Below are 19494 nucleotides of genomic sequence, written 5' to 3'. Positions count from 1 at the left end.
ACAGTGAGCTTTGACGGCCGGCGGTTCACCTTAAACGTGGCTTGGCAATTTTGGTAAGCAAGAAGCAAAAATGGAGAAATGAAGAGGAGATGTGAAATGGTGAAGTGTGAAAGAGAATATGCGAATTTAAAGACAGAAAAGGACAAAAAAGAAAAGTAACCGTTGCAATCATTCACACGTGACTGATTCAAAAAGCAGCAAAATAAAAAAAAGGGGGAAAAAGTTCCCGTGACACGGGATCCTAATCCCGTCTGACGGGAAGTGCTTCCCGTGTCACGGCAAATGGCTGACGTGGCACGGCGAATCTGCGCTTGGTCAGGGAATATTCCTCGCATTTTTGACTAGTTTGACTGATTTTTGAGATTGTTGAGCGGTTATTTTCGCTAGAGTTACGCGGAAAATCCCAACTGATATTTAAGGGGGGGACTAAAATTACCATTTTACCCCTGACAAGCGTCAGAACCTATTTTTCGGCATTTTAAGCATTTAATACGGTCGGATAATCGGCTTAAAATTGTGAATCATCTGCAGCCCACGTTCGAGGATAATCGAACCACTATATACTTACTAATTCCAGCAATCATCGGCTTTCCTCAGGCTTGGAAAGCGTTATCGGTGGATTTTTCTTCAAGTATAGAAAACCGCCAAGTCGGCTTTCCTCAGGCTTGGAAAGCGTTATCGGTGGATTTTTCTTCAAGTATAGAAAACTGCCAAGTCGGCTTTCCTTACGTTTGGAAAGCGTTATCGGTGGATTTTTCTTCAAGTATAGAAAACCGCCAAGTCGGCTTTCCTGAGGCATGGAAAGCATCATCAGTGGATTTTTCTTCAAGTATAGAAAACCACAAAATTCCTTTGTCGGCTTTCCTCAAGTATGGAAGGCATTATCGGTGGAATTCTTCAAGCATAGAATGACACCAAATTCGTTCGTCGACTTTCCTCAGGCATGGAAGGTATTATCCGATAGCTTTCTTCAGGCTTAGAAAATTTCCAAACTCTTCAGTCGGCTTTCCTCAAGCATTGAAAGTGTTTCAACCAATGTCACTCGGTAGATTCCTTCAAGCTTAGGAAGCTGCCAAATTCGTTTGTCACCGACACACTGGTGCCAGATACGTATTCTATCCCGTTACTCTTTTATATGTGGAATTATCATTTTTCTGCAGGTATCGACGTATACAGAATGATTTAGGATCGCAGAACGTCTTAAATCATTCTCCGTCCCTATCGACTACTTTGACTATCGTTTTTGAAAGTAACGTTTCTACAAACTCAGTCAAAGAGGGGGCTTCTGTAGACACCTAAAAATGTCTCCCCAAAACCAAACCCGATGATAAATAACCTTTCACCGCCTCTATTGGTCGGGTTTAGTATTTAATCCCGAGAGTGCTTAAAAAAATCGTATTTTATTTAATTCATACCTTTGAAAGGTCCATGGATTAGTCTTGATGTTTGGTAAAAGCATAGTTTTAATTTTAGCCCAAGCTTATTAATTAATTTTAAGCCAAAACCTTTTTATTTTATTATTTTATTATTTATTTTTGGCCCAAACATTTTATTTATTTTTATTTTATTATTTTCTTATTTTAGCCCGAATAATAAAAGTTAGAAAAAAGCCCGAAATTATCAATCGGCACTTAAAAAGCCGAAAGAAATTAGGGTTAAAAATGAATTTAGACAGAAAAATGGACTGGAAGTGACCGTGTCACGGTACAGTCTGACCGTGTCACAGGAACCCTTCCCGTCTGACGGTGGGACTTCCCGTGACACGGGGTCTGCCGTGACACGGGACGTTCCGTGTCCTTTCCGCGTAAACCCTTAACGCGTTTTTTATTCCGTTTTCTGAAAATTTCCCGCGTCACTCCAAAACTGTACCGTGTCACGGGAAAGTGTACCGTCTGACGATACAATCTGACCGTGTCACGGTACAGTCTGACCGTGTCACGGGATACTTTTTTAGGGTTTTTATCATTTTAGGGCTCCGTGTGCTCCCTCAACACATTTTCCCTATAAATACCCCCTCATTTCTGATGTACGGGGCAACTAGAATTTTATTATTCTTATTTTCTCTCTTCTATGCTATTAACCTAAACACTAGCCTATCCTTTTTTACTTCAAAATTCCTTCTTCAAGCACTCAAAGGAGTCCATATTTTACTCGAGGTTCTGTCCTTAAGCCAAGGCGTGAAAGGTAGAATCGTTTGAGGGTTTGGCCCCAAAATCAACCTTATTTTATTTTATTTAATTTAGTTATTGTTTTATTATTCCCTTGAAGTTACTAACTCGTTTATTATTTTGTAGTTGAAAACAAACAGAATCAAAGTAAGGATCATGCTCCTTTTATTTTTATTATTTTTCTAACGATTTTATGTTGTTGGAATTGTGATTAAATTGGTTCCAATATTAATGTTATTCTATTATTTATTGATCACAATATTGCATGTTTAAAGGGAATATGTAATTTAAAATCACGCCTAATAAGATAATTTGGACAACCGGTTTAGGATCCTTTTAATCTTATTTTTAATTGAAGTGATCACCAAATTTTTAGAATTATGTGTGCATTAATTTTAAACCAATTTAGTTAAATAATAGTTTGGAGCAAATTGAATATTTTGTTTGTATGCCTTTGAGATCACAGGAATGCTTTTCAATATAAGAATCGAGTAGAGGCCAATACGGGCGAATGTGACTCCATGACTCACTTCGTACCATCATCCCCGATCCTCCTTTCGTGGTTCCGAACCATATGGAGTTAGTAATCTCATGGATTATGAATGGGGTGTAACCTTCACGGGTCAATCGTTGTTGCCTATCGTTGTCCCTTATCGTGGTTGCCTTTTTATGATCCGTACTTATATATAAATATATATATATATATAAAGGGGAGGTTTTTTTCCCGAGTTTTTAGAAAGCCACGTAGGATTTAATTTTTCTAGCGCGTCACGTAAGATAATAAATTTTAGTGGTAGCCAATTAAATACGAGATTATTATTTTATTTTAGAATTAAACAATTTAAATGATACATAAGCAAAATTGGCGAATGAGATTTCCCAATTCAAATTAACTAAATATAAAATATTATCATTTGATATCAGGAATATTATCTAAATATATAACAAATTTTAGCACATAAATATATATGTAAAAAATCATTTAAAAAATTCAAACAAATCGTGCATCGCACGGGTTTCATCTAGTATACTATTAAACGTAACTATTAAAAGTTCAGTAACAACCTTTTCTTTTTTCAAGAGTATTAATAATTAGATATCTTTACAAACTTCTTCCTTTTTTATAATATCCTTTTTCATAACTCCAAAAATAAAATAAAATAAAAATCTGCAAAAATAAACACTAAATAAAAATTAATAATATATATTAACAAAGTTTCTTGGCGGGAAAGATTTTTTTTGATATGTTGTTACATGTATTATAGGGATAATGATGGGAGAATATTGTATTATATAGGTACTAGTTTTGTGCTCGGTGCAATGCCGGGTTTTTTTTTATTGAATTTTAAGATAAATTTATAATCTATATTTCAAAATGTAAAATATATTATTAATACAAAATTAGTTATTACGATATTTGCATATATGGTATATGGTATTTTATCGAAAATAAAACTCTAAACTAACAATTTTTTTTAAGAAAAATAATAATTTTATCCTAAAATTTTATCCAAATAAAAATCAAAACTAATTTTTTCATCTTTTGAAATCTATCTAACGTGGCGCGACACTTGGCGAAAAGTTAGAACACCGAGTGTCGCTTCCTCGTGACCTAGATATATAAAAGTTTAATTTATATATTAGTTATATAACTGATTTATTTTTAACATTATTGAATGTTCACATTGAGACCGTAAATTGCATTTAATTAGAGAAAATAGTAAGAAATACTCCGACAAGATTGAAGATAATTTAGTAAAAAGAGAGAAAAATTACAACAATTATAAATAAATAGGTGAATTTAATCATAAATTAAACAAAAACTATGGATCAAATTGTAGCTGTATCTACAAATTGGAATTGAAGTACGTTTTCAGTGTTAAAAAGAGCTATTTGCACATTTAATATACAATAAAGAAAGGGAAATGCTCAATGGTAGCCTCGTATTTTTGCTTTTTTTCAATGGTAGCCAACTTTTTTTTCGATTATCATTGGTAGCCCTCAACTTTTTAAAAGTTACAACCGTAACCTTATTTATGTTTTTCCGTTAACTTTCTGTTAAATTTAACCTTATAATAAACCAAGGTTAAATTTTAAACAAAATTATAATAAATAAAATAGAGCCACCCCTCTCCACCGGCCCAGCCACCCTCCAACCTTCACTATCGGAATCCGCCCAACCCTTGCCTGCCATTTTCACACTTCTCTTCTCATACCTTCCCCTTTCTCTCTCCTCTAATGGCTGAAAACCTATTTGCTTAAGAAAATAAATAACCCTTTTCAACCCAATTGAAGTCAATAACCAGCTTTGTCCGACTAATTCTCCGCCGACTAGCGAGTGTAGTGAAAGTAGAGAGAGATTGGTGGTTGAATAAACCCATACTTTTCAACCAAGAAATTTGCAAATGAAGATGATGAAGAAGAAGTATTACCTCCCTTTGACAAAGAAGATGTTGAAATGCATCGAAAGGTAGGCAGGAAGTAGTAGTTGCAGAGGCGTCGAAAGCCATTGGAGCTAAACCCAAATTTCATCAATTCTAACTTAACTTCAAAATGAAATTATTTGGAATGCTTAATAATATAGTGAATACTCATGGATGTTGGGGAAAATTGCTGGTGGGTGGGGGTTGGCTGGGCGCTGGATGGACAAGGGTTAGCTGGGTTCCGGGAGAAGAGGGGGGTGGGGGGCAGGGCCGGGGAGGTTGTCTAGACTGAGCTGGGTTGGGCAAGTGCTTAGTGGGGAGGGGTGGTTTTATTTTTGATACTACGTATTTTTTTTGATTATTATTATTTTTAAAGTTAACCTTGGTTGTAATAAGGTTATGTTTGCAATTTTTTAAAAGTTGAAGTCTACCATTGAGAATCCAAAAAAACTTGGCTACCATTGATAAAAAGCCAAAACATGAGGCTACCATTGATAATTTCCCAAAAAGAAAGAGTTAATGAAATAATTGAGGACAAATACAAATAAAATACTCTATTATTCGATATTCTACTATTATTATTGTAATATTGGAAAATATAATGGTGGATGAGGTGCAATTGATTAGTTGACTTGAATGTACTACGTCGTATTTCCTTACCCTTTTAAGAACCAGAAGTTCGGTTACTGTTTCAATTCTACAGTGCATTTACGGTTCTGCCCTTGCACACCTTTTTCCCCCTTTTTTTTCTTTCCTTTATTTCCTACGTGGTATTTGTTGTTTGCTTTGTGCTGGATTTGGGAATTGCTGGTTGATGGTTTTCCTTGTTTTACTCTGGGCCCAGTTGGTTGGATTGCAATTTGCTCTGTAATCTATTTTTTGGTTTTGCCTTTTTTTTGGGTCCTTTTTGGAAAACAAACTATCTATGGTTTTTACGAAAAGTGTTGTTAGGAAGGTTTTTCCTCTTTTTTAAAAGTGTTTTTATCCAAGAATATCTTAAGTTAGCTTTTTTGCTTTCTGTTTTCCCTTTTTTCCTGTTATAATTATATGTTTATTAGTTACCTTAGTGATGTTGCCTCTTTTTTGTGTTTTTAAAAAAGGGAAAACAAAAGGATTATTGTGATTGTTAATTAGCTTAGTGCTGTTGTATTAGTGTCTTGTTGATGGGTTTGTTAGAAGAGTGATTACACTAATGTAGTCAATGAGGTCCTTTCAGAAAAGAAAAAAAAAATATGGTCAATGAGGTTGTGTGCTTGTGTGGGTGTGGTCCTCCATATTTTAAGGCTTGTTAGAGTTTTGCCTTTTTTGACTGGCTATAGGTCTTGACTTTGTGTCTCCTTTTGCTTACTAGCAAAGTATTTATTTATTATTACCTTATTAGTGTGTGCTTGTGTTAGATGTGTATATAAAGAACTTACATTCTCTGCAGTCTGTCTGTCGTTTGCATTCTTACATCTAAATTTATTTTTCTTGTTTGTGTTAGAAAGCCTTCGACTGCCTGATAGATTTTGGACAAAAGAAACTCGGGTAACTTGGCTTTCATTAGCTCAACATTGTTGTATAGCTATTTAAAAAATTAATTGCATTGTTTGGTTGATGCAAAAACTGCCAGAAATTGAACGGACCCGGACTGTGATTAGCCATGACAAATGACAATTCCATAGATTACTGGAATGTGACAAGGACAAATCAACAATTTGATTTTAATTTTCGCGTTGGTGCTGGTTCTCCTGTGCCGTGTGTTCTATTTATGGAGTGTGATTTATGTGCTAAATTATGTTGTGCTTTTGAATCAGTAATTTGATTACAGTTTGTAGATTGATTGGTGTTTTTTCTATGTTGTGTGTTCTGTCTATGGAGTGTAATTCATGTGCTGAATTATTCTTTGCTTTTTTCATTTAGTTACAAGCTAGGTATTTTTGGTTTGCTTGATTTTTTCTATGTTGTGTCTTCTGTCTATGGAGTTGTTCAGTGAGTTACAAGTTAAGTGGTTTTTGTTCAAAAAATTACATTGTTATAGCTTGATTACTATTCAGTAAGTTGTTTGTTACATTTAGCTTATAGTTGTCGTGGAATATGGCCGTTGCTTTTGGGTTTTAGAATGCTGCTTTCATGTCATGTATTGTTAGCAGAAGAGTGTATTTTATTAGATTGTGTTTTTTAAAGGGGGGAGGGGAAGGGAGGTTGTTCTGTTTGGATTGCAGGGTAGTGGTGAATTGTTATTTACAGACATTTTAGTCTCTTTTGTGGAGTTTTGGGTGTTGAGTTTTTAAAGTGAGCTGATGAGTGATCTTAGGTAGTCATGGTTTTGTGGAGGAAAAATGATTATGGCTGTTATATTTTTTTTTCCCTTTAGAACCATTGATTTGTTGGAAGAGCATGTGTTCATTTATGTGGTTTCTTAGCTGACTCTGATCATGAAAGGTGTTCCTTGTGTTTGTTTGTTGTTACTATTTTATGATTATTCTTCCCTAGCTGTTTATAAGGACCTACTATGTTGTTGGGGATTTTTTTGATGCTATGGCCTTTTTGGTTCCAGCATGAGGGTTGTAGTGTAGGTCTAGGGTTGCCTGCACCACAGTAGTCTGTAATAAGAATCACAACTTTATCGATGGACTGATTGAATTATAATTGTTTACAGGTCATGGACTTACCACCCACGCAAGTGATAATGCCTTTCCGACCTCTCCTAAAGCAGATTACCAGTTACTTGAGTTTCCCTGATCCAGATTACCAGTTTGTAGATGAACCAGGTAGCATTGCTTGTGTGGTGATAAAGACAGACTGTGGTCCTATCGCTTCTGTTTATATAGGTGGCTATACTGAGAGCGTAGAAGAGTCCTGTGAGGTGGCTGCTAGAAAGGCTGTCTATGATCTAATGAAGAAATATTAAATAGTCGTCGAGGATGTGACCTATTTAAGGAAGCAGATGTATGACCGTTGCGGTCAGTTGTTTTGGTTTAAAAAAGAGGAGCTGGAGCGCATTGAAAGGGAGGAACCTAAGATTTGTATGCATGAGGAAGTTAGTTATGAGCTTGAAAACAACCATAAGAAGATTGTAGTGGACTTTGTTGTTATTTTAAGGGCTATCTTTAGAGCTGTCGTTATAAGATGCACTCCAATTGAGACCATTGAACATTCTCCTGATCAGTTTACTTCATGGTTTACTATCATGCCTCACAAAGAAGGAGTAGGTTTCCGTTGTCTGTTTAGTGATTACTGTCCAACTGCAGCTGCAGCAAAGCAGAGCTTAGCTAGGAAGGCTGTGGACTACCTTTCTGATGTCTTTAACCTTGTAATAGTTGATGCTAATTACAAGGTCACAACAGCTAGATTTGATGCCATTTTATGTACTTTAGTGAGGGAGAGCTATGTTGGTGTTAAGGAACGTGTTTTAGGCATTAAAGACAGCTAGAGCCTTCCACAGTTCTCATTGAGCAGGACTGCCTTACTCCTCTTGGAAAAGAGTTTCAGGTTCCCGTGTCTATTCCACCTCTCTTGCCTCCTAAAAAACGACTGCTGCGACACATCTATGCAAATACAGCTCCTGTTCTTGATTCTGATTGTGAGATGATCTCGATGTTCCCATTACCAGAAGATTTTGATTGTTGTCTTAAGCGTAGAAAGTTTGCTAGAGGTTAGGAACTTTAAGTGTCTGTGTTGGAACCAGCACTTTTGCAGGTGTGTTGCTTGGTTCTTTTTGCTTATTTATTAGGCTGGGTCGTTGGTGTACTATGTTAGGACTATTTCACATGCTTGTGTATGGTGTTAGGGCTAATGGCTATGTTATATACCATTATGTAGAGCTTCTTTTGTTAGGAACTTTGTTGAAGCTACATAGGGTTTCTTTTGTTAAAGGCTTTCCTGAAGCCAGACTTATGTATTATCTTTGCTGGAACAATGAAATGGATTTTCCAGAATCCTTTATTATATCTATATATAAATCCTGTTTTGGTGCATTTTGTACTGTATGAAATACACAGTTCTTCTATATTGCTATTCTTTGATTATTTATTTCTATTCTTTGCTTATTTAATCATTAGACTTTTTATATGATATCAGTTAACTATTTGCTCAGTGCATGTTATATTGTAGAGTCTGGACAGATGTATTGCAGCTAATCAGCTGTTGAAATCACAAGTAAATGCTTGTGCAAACACAGCATTAGCTGTGGCTTGGTGGTTGATACAAAGCTATCCAGATATGAGTATGTTCTGGACCATGTTGTCTATGCTTCATAACTAATTAAAATTGTTAGCCTAATGCTCCCAAGCATTTTTTTTACTGAACATGTTATAGACCGTCTATTACGAGAACCATCATCTTTAAATGTATATCGTAGTAAACGCCTTAACAGTCTAGAATCTGGATATCAAGATGACCTACAGAGGTATGATATAGAAAAGTAATTGTTGATAAAAGCATGTGTACATGGAGATACTTCTTTTAAATTAAATTGCAGAATAGTTAGGATTACTAGCAGTTGCTTTTCATCTTTGTAGGAGAAAATATACCCAGTGATAGAGAAATGTTTATTCCTTTTTCTTTTTTAGGGCACAGGCTGGACCTTCCATAAAACGTGCAAAGATACCAAGGACCTTCCATAAAGCTACAAGTAATTGATTTTATATTTCCCTAGAGCATTTCATTCTGGTTTTACATGTTGATTGCTATATACATACATGAGTGGTTTATGAATCTTTTATTGCGATCAGAGGTCTCTGATGCATCAATTGGTAAGAGGTTACCTATAGAGCCATATCAGCTTCCTTGTCCTACTCAGTGTGCTACCTGTAGGGCGCGCAAATTTGCTTTTGAAACGCCTCATTTCTGCTGTTCTGGTGGTGAGGTTAAGATTGCTGCAAATGATTACCCTGCAGAGCTTGTGAGACTCCTCACTTCTGTGGATGAGGACGCAGAGCATTTTAGACAGTACATACGATTGTATAACAATTTGTTTACATTTACATTGTTAGGTGGAAAATATGATGCTAAGACTAAAAAAGGGATCTATGTTTGTAAGCTGCATGGTCAGATATACCATTACATTCCTTACTTACTTCCAGGAAAGGAATGACCTAAGTATATGCAGCTCTATTTCTATGATGGACAACTTGAGGCTCAGAAACGACTAGGCTGTTTTCCAAAACTAAGGGAAGATGTGTTGGCTATTCTAATGAAAGTTACTGAAGTAAATCCTTATGCTAAGTTCTTTCGTTCACTAAGAGAGATCCAAATTAATGAGTGTACGCAGATTTTGATAAACAAAACAACTGTGCCAGATCAGCGTGTTTACAATGCCCCTTCCACCGATGAAGTTGTTGTCATATGGCCAGAAAATACATCTTCCAGCGAGGCAGAAAGCCCTCATATTTTGGTTACAGCAAGAAGGGATAGATTCCAGGAAAATTCAGCTGGAAATGAATCAGCTCAAGATCATTCATCTCATAGTGAGTCATCTAAAGGTGATTTATCTGAAAAAAAGTCATGTCATAGGATAATGCACTATTATGGTTGTTACGATCCTCTGCAGTATCCGCTTCTTTTTCCATTTGGTGAATGTTGATGGACTCAGGGCTTAAAAAAAATGTCGCATGGTGGGATTCAGCAGCTGCATTCACAACCAGATCTTGTTGCTTCATGCACTGTTCATACAGTAGAAGACTTGCTCGAGGAGGAAGCAAGACGTATGTATATCCTGGTACCTCCATCGTTTAAGCAAGTCAAATGGATTAAAAATCCTTAAGAAAAAGGAAAAAATACCATAGACACAAAGCACTTTTACAAATATGTGTGTAAATCCCGTTGCAGTCATTATTTTCCATTGCAGCTATGCTTTTTAACAGGGAAAAATAAGGTTTCTTTGTAGGTGCAAATGGGGGTTCTTCAAAGACAGACAGAAACATTTCAGCAAGGGAATACTATGCATACAAGCTTCAATGCAGGCCCAATAATCTGCTGCTAAGAGGAGGTAGATGCTTTCAGCAGTATATAGTGGATATGTATGTCAAAGTGGAGAATACAAGGTTGGATTTCTTTCATAAAAATCAGCAAGCTATAAGAGCAGATCTCTATCAAGGAATCCTAGCACTATTGATTGTGGGGAGAAGTGTGCAGCAAATGTTGGTCGTAAAGTGATCTTACCTCCAACATTTATTGGTGGTCCTCGCGATCTTACGAAGAGATACTTAAATGCAATGGCATTGGTTCAGCGGTTTGGTAAGCCGGATCTATTTATTACAATGACTTGTAATGCTAATTGGTCTGAAATTAAAAAGGAGCTTGCTGTTGGGGAAAAGGCACAGGACATATCAGATATAGTTGCAAGGATCTTTAGAGCACAAGTTTTGGCTTTAAAGCATCTTATAAAAAAAAAAGAAGGTGTTTGGGGAGGTTGCAGCAATGATTTATGTGATTGAATTCCAGAAGAGAGGTTTACCTCATGCTCATTTTTTGGTCATTTTAAAGCAAGAGTACAAAATCAAGTGGCCCTTTGATTTTGATAAATTTGTATGTGCTAAGATACCATCTGTTGACAATAGTTATCTTAGAAAAGTGATACTCAAACACATGATGCATGGTCCCTGCGGTCACTTGGATCCAGAGTGTCCTTGTATGAAGCACAGGGAAAGTCCTGGTCGTTGTAAATATGGTTATCCAAAGCAGTTATGTGATGAAACTAAAAATAGCAGTGATGGATATCCATTGTACCGAAGAAGAGGCACAGGAGAAACTGTAACAGTTCGAAGGACAATCATGGATAATAAATGGGTTATCCCATATAATCCATATCTTTCTTCGTACTCTGACTGTCATCTAAATGTCGAAGTTTGCTCTACTATAGAGGCGGTTACGTATTTGTATAAATATGTTTATGAGGGTCATGACAGAGTGTCTTTTAATATTGTTCGGTCTGAAGAAAATGTTCCTGTCCAAAATGAAATACAGCAGTATCAGTCAGATCGATGGGTTTCACCCTGTGAAGCTGCTTGGCGCCTTTTTGGGTTTGATATGTATGAAATGCATCCACCAGTTCTGCCTCTTCCTGTGCATTTTCCTTATTCACAGTTGGTTCAACTTAGACCCAATGAACGACTTAGATCAGTGGTTTCTGATGATAAATGTTCTAGAACTTGTCTGACAGAGTTCTTTCGAATGAATGTCAAGCTGTCTCCTGGAACAAGACTGAAGTACAATGAGTTTTCAAAACACTATCGCTGGGATGCATCTGAAAAGCGTTGGTATAAAAGGCAAAATAAGAAGATAGTCATTGGTAGATTGGATTTTGTTGGACCTTCAGAAGGAGAATGATATTATCTCAGATTATTGCTGCATAATGTTAAAAGTCCTAAGTCATTCGAAGATCTTCGTACAGTTGATGGTCATGTATGTGACACCTTTCAACAGGCTGGACTTAAGCTTAACTTGTTAGAAGAAGACGATTCAGTAGATCTATGTCTCAGAGAAGGTTGTGTTGTTCAGATGCCGCTTGCAATCCGCAAGTTATTTGCTACTGTGCTGATATTTTGTCATCCTAGCAATCCCCTGACTCTCTAGATGAAATATTATAATTCCCTGTATGAGGATTTTAGGCATAGATATGCTTCTGATCCGTATAAAGTGAGGCGTCTTACTGTTAAATAAGTTGAGTGGTTTTTAGAGTCGATGGGTAGTTCTCTTGCTGTTTATGGATTAGACAATTTAGTTGATCCTGAAGATGATGAGATACATGTAACAAAGGATATAGAGGATGCATTGAATGCTCCAATTCCAGAACAGTGTCTGTAGTGCAAGAGTCAGTTAAATCAAGCTCAGCGAGAGGCATTTGATGTTATAATGGATCATGTTGCAAAGAAAATGCCAGGAGCTTTTTTTATTGATGGTCCTGGTGGAACAGGAAAAACCTTTTTTTATAATGCTTTGTATTAAGAGATAAGACTGATGCATAAGATTGTATTGCCAATAGCAACATCTGGTATAGCTGCAGCTAATATTCCCTCTGGATGGACTGCACACTCACGCTTTAAGATTCCACTGGATCCGCTTGAGTCACGTGCCTGTAGTGTGCCCAAACAAGGTAGTTTGGCTGCATTGCTAAGAGAAACGATGCTTATCATTTGGGATGAAGCTTCAATGGCAAAAAAAGAAAACGTTGAATCACTTGATATGTTGCTGAGGGATATATGTGATCCTCAGTTATTGTTTGGAGGCAAAATCATTGTATTTGGAGGAGATTTTAGACAGGTTCTTCCTGTTGTCCCCAAAAGAACACAACGCGAGGCAGTTGCTGCTAGCTTGGTTAGTTCTACTCTATGGCCACTGTAAACTAAATTCAGATTAACAGAAAATATTCGAGCTAGACATGATCCAACATATGCAGCTTTATTGTTGGCACTGGGAAATGGGGAGCTGCAGGATAGTGAAGATGCATTGGTTCAGCTACCTGCAGAAATTATTAAGCCTTATGATGCTGCCACACCTCAGGATATGCACCTGACATCAGTTGCTTTTCCAGAAATGGATATGCCTCCATTTAGTGCAGATATATTTACCACTAGAGCTATACTAACACCTGTCAATGATGATGTTGATGCTATAAATGCCATCTTGATAAATAAGTTTCCAGGTGAAGAAGTAGCCTACAAGAGTTATGATTCGATGATCGACGATAATTTTTCCATCTATCCCACTGAATTCTTGAATAAGCTATCTTCTGGTGGCATGAGCCCTCATGAGCTTATATTAAAAGCCAATAGTCCAGTTATCTTATTACGCAACATCTTGCCATCATCCGGTCTTTGCAATGGAACACGTCTGATATGCAAGAAATTCTTTCCAAACCTCATTGAATGTGTTATTGTTGTTGGTAATCATAAAGGAGAGCATGTACTAATACCAAGAATTAATCTAAGACCATCAGAATCCTCGGCTTACCCTTTTCAGTTTCAGAGAAAACAGTTCCCCTTAAAGCTTAGCTTTGCAATGACCATCAACAAAGCTTAGGGACAAACATTGAACAAAGTTGTTGTTTATTTACCGCGATCATGCTGTTCACATGGACAGCTATATGTGGCTCTTTCTCGAGCTCGACAGGCATCCAATGTTAGTGTTATAACTAATGCTAGCGATGATAAGTCAGCTTTAGGTCATGTGAGGAATGTAGTAGCCTATGATATTCTCCATCTAGCTGGCATCATTTAGCTTCATCAGTGAGTAATACTTTTCCATTTCTTCTCATTAAAATTTATTTTGCATTTTTTTACCATTTTTAAAAATTTCTTACAGGGTATTCTGGCTTATTTGCTTTCAGTTTCTGGCTACAGACTGCACTATGTGTAGCATATGTTCCTTTTGAGGTATCTCATCATTCAACAACCAAATTAATGGCCTTTGAAAGTATGATATGCTTTTTAATGATATCATGTACTTTATGATCTATTGTTCTGATTTGAAACTACATTTTGCAAATTAGCAAGTGCCTGATGTACAAATATTTTTCTGTTAATTCTGCAGTGTTTAGGGGAGATTTTGGTCATCATATGCTTGCAAGAGAACAACTATTCTACTAATTTTCCTAGGCATTTATACATAGTTCAGTGGATAAACCTACATCTTCTAATCAGTTGCTTATTTGTAATTGTAATGATCAAATATTATCTTGTAATGCTACTTACTTAGTTAGGTGCTTTTGTTTGTAATTTACTGCAACCCAGCCTATGTTATTAGTTTTCCTATCTAGCTATAAGCCTAAGGGTAATTTTATGTGTATTGTATCCTCGTAGCCCTACGCACATGAATGGTTAAATATGAGATGCTTGCTCTTTATGTATAAATAATCTCTAACATAATTTGAATTCACAATATCCTTACAGGAGGCATACAGCAAGACATAATTTGAAGAAAAAAAGGCTCAAACATCGGTGCATATCGTAGAACAATTATACAGGAAACATTAGTTTCTTTTCAAGAAATGGATATGCCTCCATTTTACTATAGAACTAAAGTAGAAGAAATTAGTACATGATATCATTAAAAAATGGTAAGGTTCTAGGAACTAAATTAGTACTCAAAAAGAAATTATACAATACCTTTTAAATAAGATGACACAAAACACTATATTAAATGCACGGGTTTATAATTGCCTAGGAAATATTAAGTTCTATAGTATATGTCAAATAGAGGTTTTAGAATTGCAAAGAAAAGTTATAGTCAATAAAAACAAGTACAGTCAAATCCAGAAATAATGCACTTCAACTTTAGATGGTTCAAGTTATATTTTTGGTTTCTTATTAGAGTTAGTTTTACAATATATGACTAAAAAAATTATATATCTATATCATGTAGGTGCTGTAATTTCAAACTAAAGATATTAATATAGATATGGAATTCCATATTTAAATATTAACAAGTACATCCTATATCTATTGAGTATAGAAGGAAGTATTTTAGGTAGTAAACCTTGCTGATTTTATGGGAAAAAATACAGCAGACCACTATTGAAGTGAACAGTGTCTTTGAATTCTTCCCTTTTTTCTAAAATTCTTTTTACTTAAAAAAAAACAAGTTGTACTATAAAAACACTACTACCGTTAGGTCTTCATATGACTCACAACATTAAGTATTCTGTAGTAAACCACAGGAAGGAGACCAGAAAAGAAAATTCCAAGCAGAAGCTACAATCTACACTTTCAGCATTTACACCCCTGCAGCTTGACAGGTATGATCAATCCGTATACTATTTCACTTCATTTATTTAAGAATTCCAGCTAAAAAAATTCGAATTTATTACTAGCTGAATATCCATACATGCAGGGTTTATGTCATACGTTTAGATTCTTCAAAGAATTTTAGTTGTTGAATATGGAAAAGTCATTATTTGTCTATATGCTGTTGTACATTCACCGTTACATCTGTATAGTTCTTTAGTAATGTTTCCTCTTTTTAAGGCCTATTTAGTAGATCACATCATAAATATTTAAAAGGACGGACACTTAATTAACAAATAGTCATATTAATCAGGTTAGATTAGTGTTGGAACTGCTAGATATTTAAAGAGTGCAAAATTAATCAGCAGCTTTAGTTACATATCTAGATTAGTTGACTCATTTTGTAAAATATAGATGTTACATTACGACTCAAATCACTAGAAACGGTTTGATTTTTGTCTTTGAATGGCTATGTATCATTGCTTATCATGTTTGCCCTTGTTATCAGTAAGATACTATAAAAGAGAGCAGTATTTATAGCAGCTGCACTTAGATCTCATGATTAAAATACATGCATAATTACTTAATTGTGTGATTGTTGTTTTAAAAAGAAGATAGAAGCAACTGGTGGCTGATATTTCTGTTTATATGTAAATTTATCCATTAGTTATTTAGAGAAAATAACCGTCATACATGTATGTATACAACCAAGACTCATTTAGCTTTCTTATTATATTGTATGTAGAATCTTGTAATGGCACCTCAGAGAAAGTTTCTTGATGAGCTCAATACATCAAGTAAGTCATACAAGGTCAAAGTTAACATTGCAGAAAAGGGTCGCAAGCAGGAATCTGAGAAAAAAATAATGTACCAGTACATTATTTTACAAGATGATAAGGTATAGTTCATGCATACATTTACAAACATCCATTAATTCTAAAACACAACGCGGTACATAATTATGTTATAACATATGTTTTTTCTCCCTTTTCCAGAAAAATAGGATGAAAATGACACTGTTTGGTGATCAGATTGATGCATATAAGGATGTCATCTTATTCAGAGGCAACTATGATATTGCTAATGCCTTGATAAGACTATTAGATCTCCAGTATAGAGCTAAGGAAACAGATCTTCCATTTAAGATGACAATAGGCAGCAGGACTCTCATCAAATCTTTGGATCCTGAAGGACAGCAAGTATTTCCTAGATATCAGTCTCTTGCTTCTATTCCAAGAATTTCCCTTAATGACACTCGACATGGTAACAAAATAGATCATCTTCATATTTGAAGCTTGTGATTATATATTACTACCTCATCCCATTAAATAGCTTAACACCAATATCTTTTCCATTTTAGATGTTCTTGTCATTGTGTTATATGTTGCAAAAGAACCAAGGAAAATCGTGACAACTCTGAACAAAGAATCTTTTGTGCGCGACCTGATAGTGATAGACCATAGGTGACTTTACTTCTGCTATCAGCTTAGATTTTATCATAACAAGACAATACTTGTGATAATTTTACTCTAACATTTATGCTTTTGCTATACTTTCAGCACTGATCAATCTATAAAGGTATGCACATGGAATGATCTGTCAAGAAGCCACTGTGAAACTCTTGTTTCTGACAGTGACAACTTCAAGGTCATTGGTATTACAGCTCTGCAGCTAATAAGATACCCTAGTCAATATATGCCTAATTTGATTTGTCTTGATGTCTATCAATCAACTAATAAACATCTCCTAATATCTTTAACATACAGGTTTCCAACTTGAATCAACCATGTCTACTGTGATAATCGAAGACCCTGAAGGTGAAAAAGCAGATGCATTAGCTGAATGGTATGCCATTTATCATTTATCTTTAAAGAATTCCACACTATACATATTTTATTTGCTTTTGAACTGATACACACTACAATTCTTGTTTACAGGGCAAGAAAACATCGACCTGTTCTAATTGATCATCAGAATAGAGTTGAGGTTGCTTGGAATCCACCTGCAGAAATTTTTTTAACTACAATAGGTCGCATCAAGGCAAAAAAGGTAGATTCCTATGCTATTGCATTATTACCTCATTACTCGCTATCAATGGTAATGTACTAACTCTTACATGACTTTATACCTTCAATGTAGGCAACAAAAACACTTCCACAAGAACTATATTGGTTGCGAGTTGTTGCATCTGATATGCATTATGATAGGCTCAGAACATATATAGGATGCTCTTACTGCAGAAAGCGAACACAGCTTCCTCTCAGAACCATCTATAATTGTGCAGCCTGTAATAGAGATGAAATAATTGCAACTCACCGGTAAATACCACAGCTTTTTCACATTAGTTGATAGAAATAACGCGGTATAGTAATCATTATAAAAGAAAACACTAATCCTTAGAGTTATGCAGAGCAACTATTACAATGACTTTCTCTGATGGAATTGGAGCACTTCAGCTCATTGCATTCACTGAAAACTGCCTCCCACTTTTTAAGCTATCAGCTGAAGAAATCTATCACATGAAGGCTACGGTAAATGATTAAGTGCAATGCATGTCATATGTTGACAGTTCTTAGTACTCCTTAATTGTGTATTTTCTTTTATATTAACTCACCATCTATCTTATTTCAGAATGATACCACAAAATTCCGTAGGATTGCTTATAGGCTATCAACTACATACTTCTTGATAAAGGTTGGTCCTACGACTTCCTTAGAACAGAATCAAGTTCTCCAGTGGGGTTTAAAGGGTGTGGAGATGGAAGATACAGCCACACCTAATGTTGTGGGAAGCAGCTCCACAACTGTTATTGCAGAATCTGTAACTAAGGATGCAGAACCAATAGCTGATGCTGAAAATGCTGCTTCTGACCAACACAATGAGCATGCACTTCAAAACAAAGATCCCCTCAGCAAGACCATCAAGAAGGAAACAGTTGCTGCATATGATCTATCAATCTTCAGCCAAGAAGAGGAAGATGCTTGCTTAGCAGCAGAAGCAATGCTGCAGCAGAAAAAGCAGCACAGTCTGATGCAGAGGATGCAGGACAAAAAAAAAAGGGTTGATGCTGATAGTCAGCCTGATGCTACCACACCAGCAAAAGATGCTATTGACCATGAAACAGCTTCAGCTATTAGGAATCCACATCTCATCAAGGAAAAGGAGAAGGATAACGCTATACAAGCAACACCGAAAAGAAAGGGAATAGACTATGACACGCCAATTGCTTCTGCGGAAATAGGCAGGAATGTTAAGCAAGAAAAAGACAGCAAGCGTCGAGCCCTTGTATTTCATGATGATGACTCAGATGACTCTTAGATGCAGAACCAGAAGTAAGACTTGTGACAGATCAGTTGGGTAACATCTTCACTACTAAATCTTTTGCCATGTATATATTATGCTATTAGAAATGTGGCTTTTAAAAGGAACAAGTACTCTTAGATTACATGTTCCTAAATAAAGCCATATAGACTGGATAAAAAATCGGTTATGGTTAAGACTTTTAAGAACTATGGGCTTGCAAAGAAACTGGTTTCACAAAGATACTTGTTTCTAGACAATGCCAATTGTTAGACTACCTATCTTTTGCTGCTTCATTGCTTCTATGTGGTTATAGGAGACAATCAAGCATTATGGTTTTATGCAGGAACAAGTATTTCATAAGTGCTTGTTCCTGTGTAACACTACTTTGAAATGTGTCTATCTTGACACAAGCTGAGATTAGTCCATCTAGCTTTTGTTGTCTGGTTGCTTAGTCATGCTTTGTAACACAATCAGACATTAGTCATCTAGAGTTTAGAGAAGATGTAGCAATGTTGCCAATGTAGCTATCAATCATGTACCTATTATAGAACTCTTATATGATATATATATATCTATATTATTATTATTATGGCTTAGTACTTTAAATTTTGCTTTTTACATTTGCTCACCAAACATTTCTCAGGAAAATTCCTTTGTTCTATATTGACAAAGAAATTTTAAACTCAAACAGTCTCTGCATTGTCATTATATTATTCCATTAGTTTGTACATGTGAACTTATTAACATTGGATTTATATAGAGCATGGCTAATAACATAACATTTTGGACATCATTTTTCTTAATCAGTATCAATATTTTTTTTCAATTTGAGGACGACCTCTACATTTTAGGGCCATGTGCTATGGGTCTCTTTTCAAAGGCCCATAGCCGGAT

The 19494-nt window shown here is 35.7% G+C and overlaps 1 protein-coding gene across 1 annotated transcript; it reads left to right on the top strand.

Moving 5' to 3' along the window:
• Positions 1 to 10178: 10178 nt before the first annotated feature.
• LOC110699144 lies at positions 10179 to 12148 on the top strand. The gene is made up of 5 exons (XM_021876634.1): positions 10179 to 10278; positions 10461 to 10617; positions 10659 to 10935; positions 11018 to 11832; positions 11938 to 12148. Exons 1-5 carry the CDS (start codon positions 10179 to 10181, stop codon positions 12146 to 12148), a joined length of 1560 nt encoding a protein of 519 aa, XP_021732326.1.
• The last annotated feature ends 7346 nt before the right edge of the window (positions 12149 to 19494 follow it).

The sequence above is a fragment of the Chenopodium quinoa genome, unplaced genomic scaffold (assembly GCF_001683475.1).
Source record: "Chenopodium quinoa cultivar QQ74 unplaced genomic scaffold, ASM168347v1, whole genome shotgun sequence".
Lineage (NCBI taxonomy): Eukaryota > Viridiplantae > Streptophyta > Magnoliopsida > Caryophyllales > Amaranthaceae > Chenopodium > Chenopodium quinoa.
Note: the sequence above shows the minus strand (reverse complement) of the source record. Positions and strands in the feature narration are given on the sequence as shown.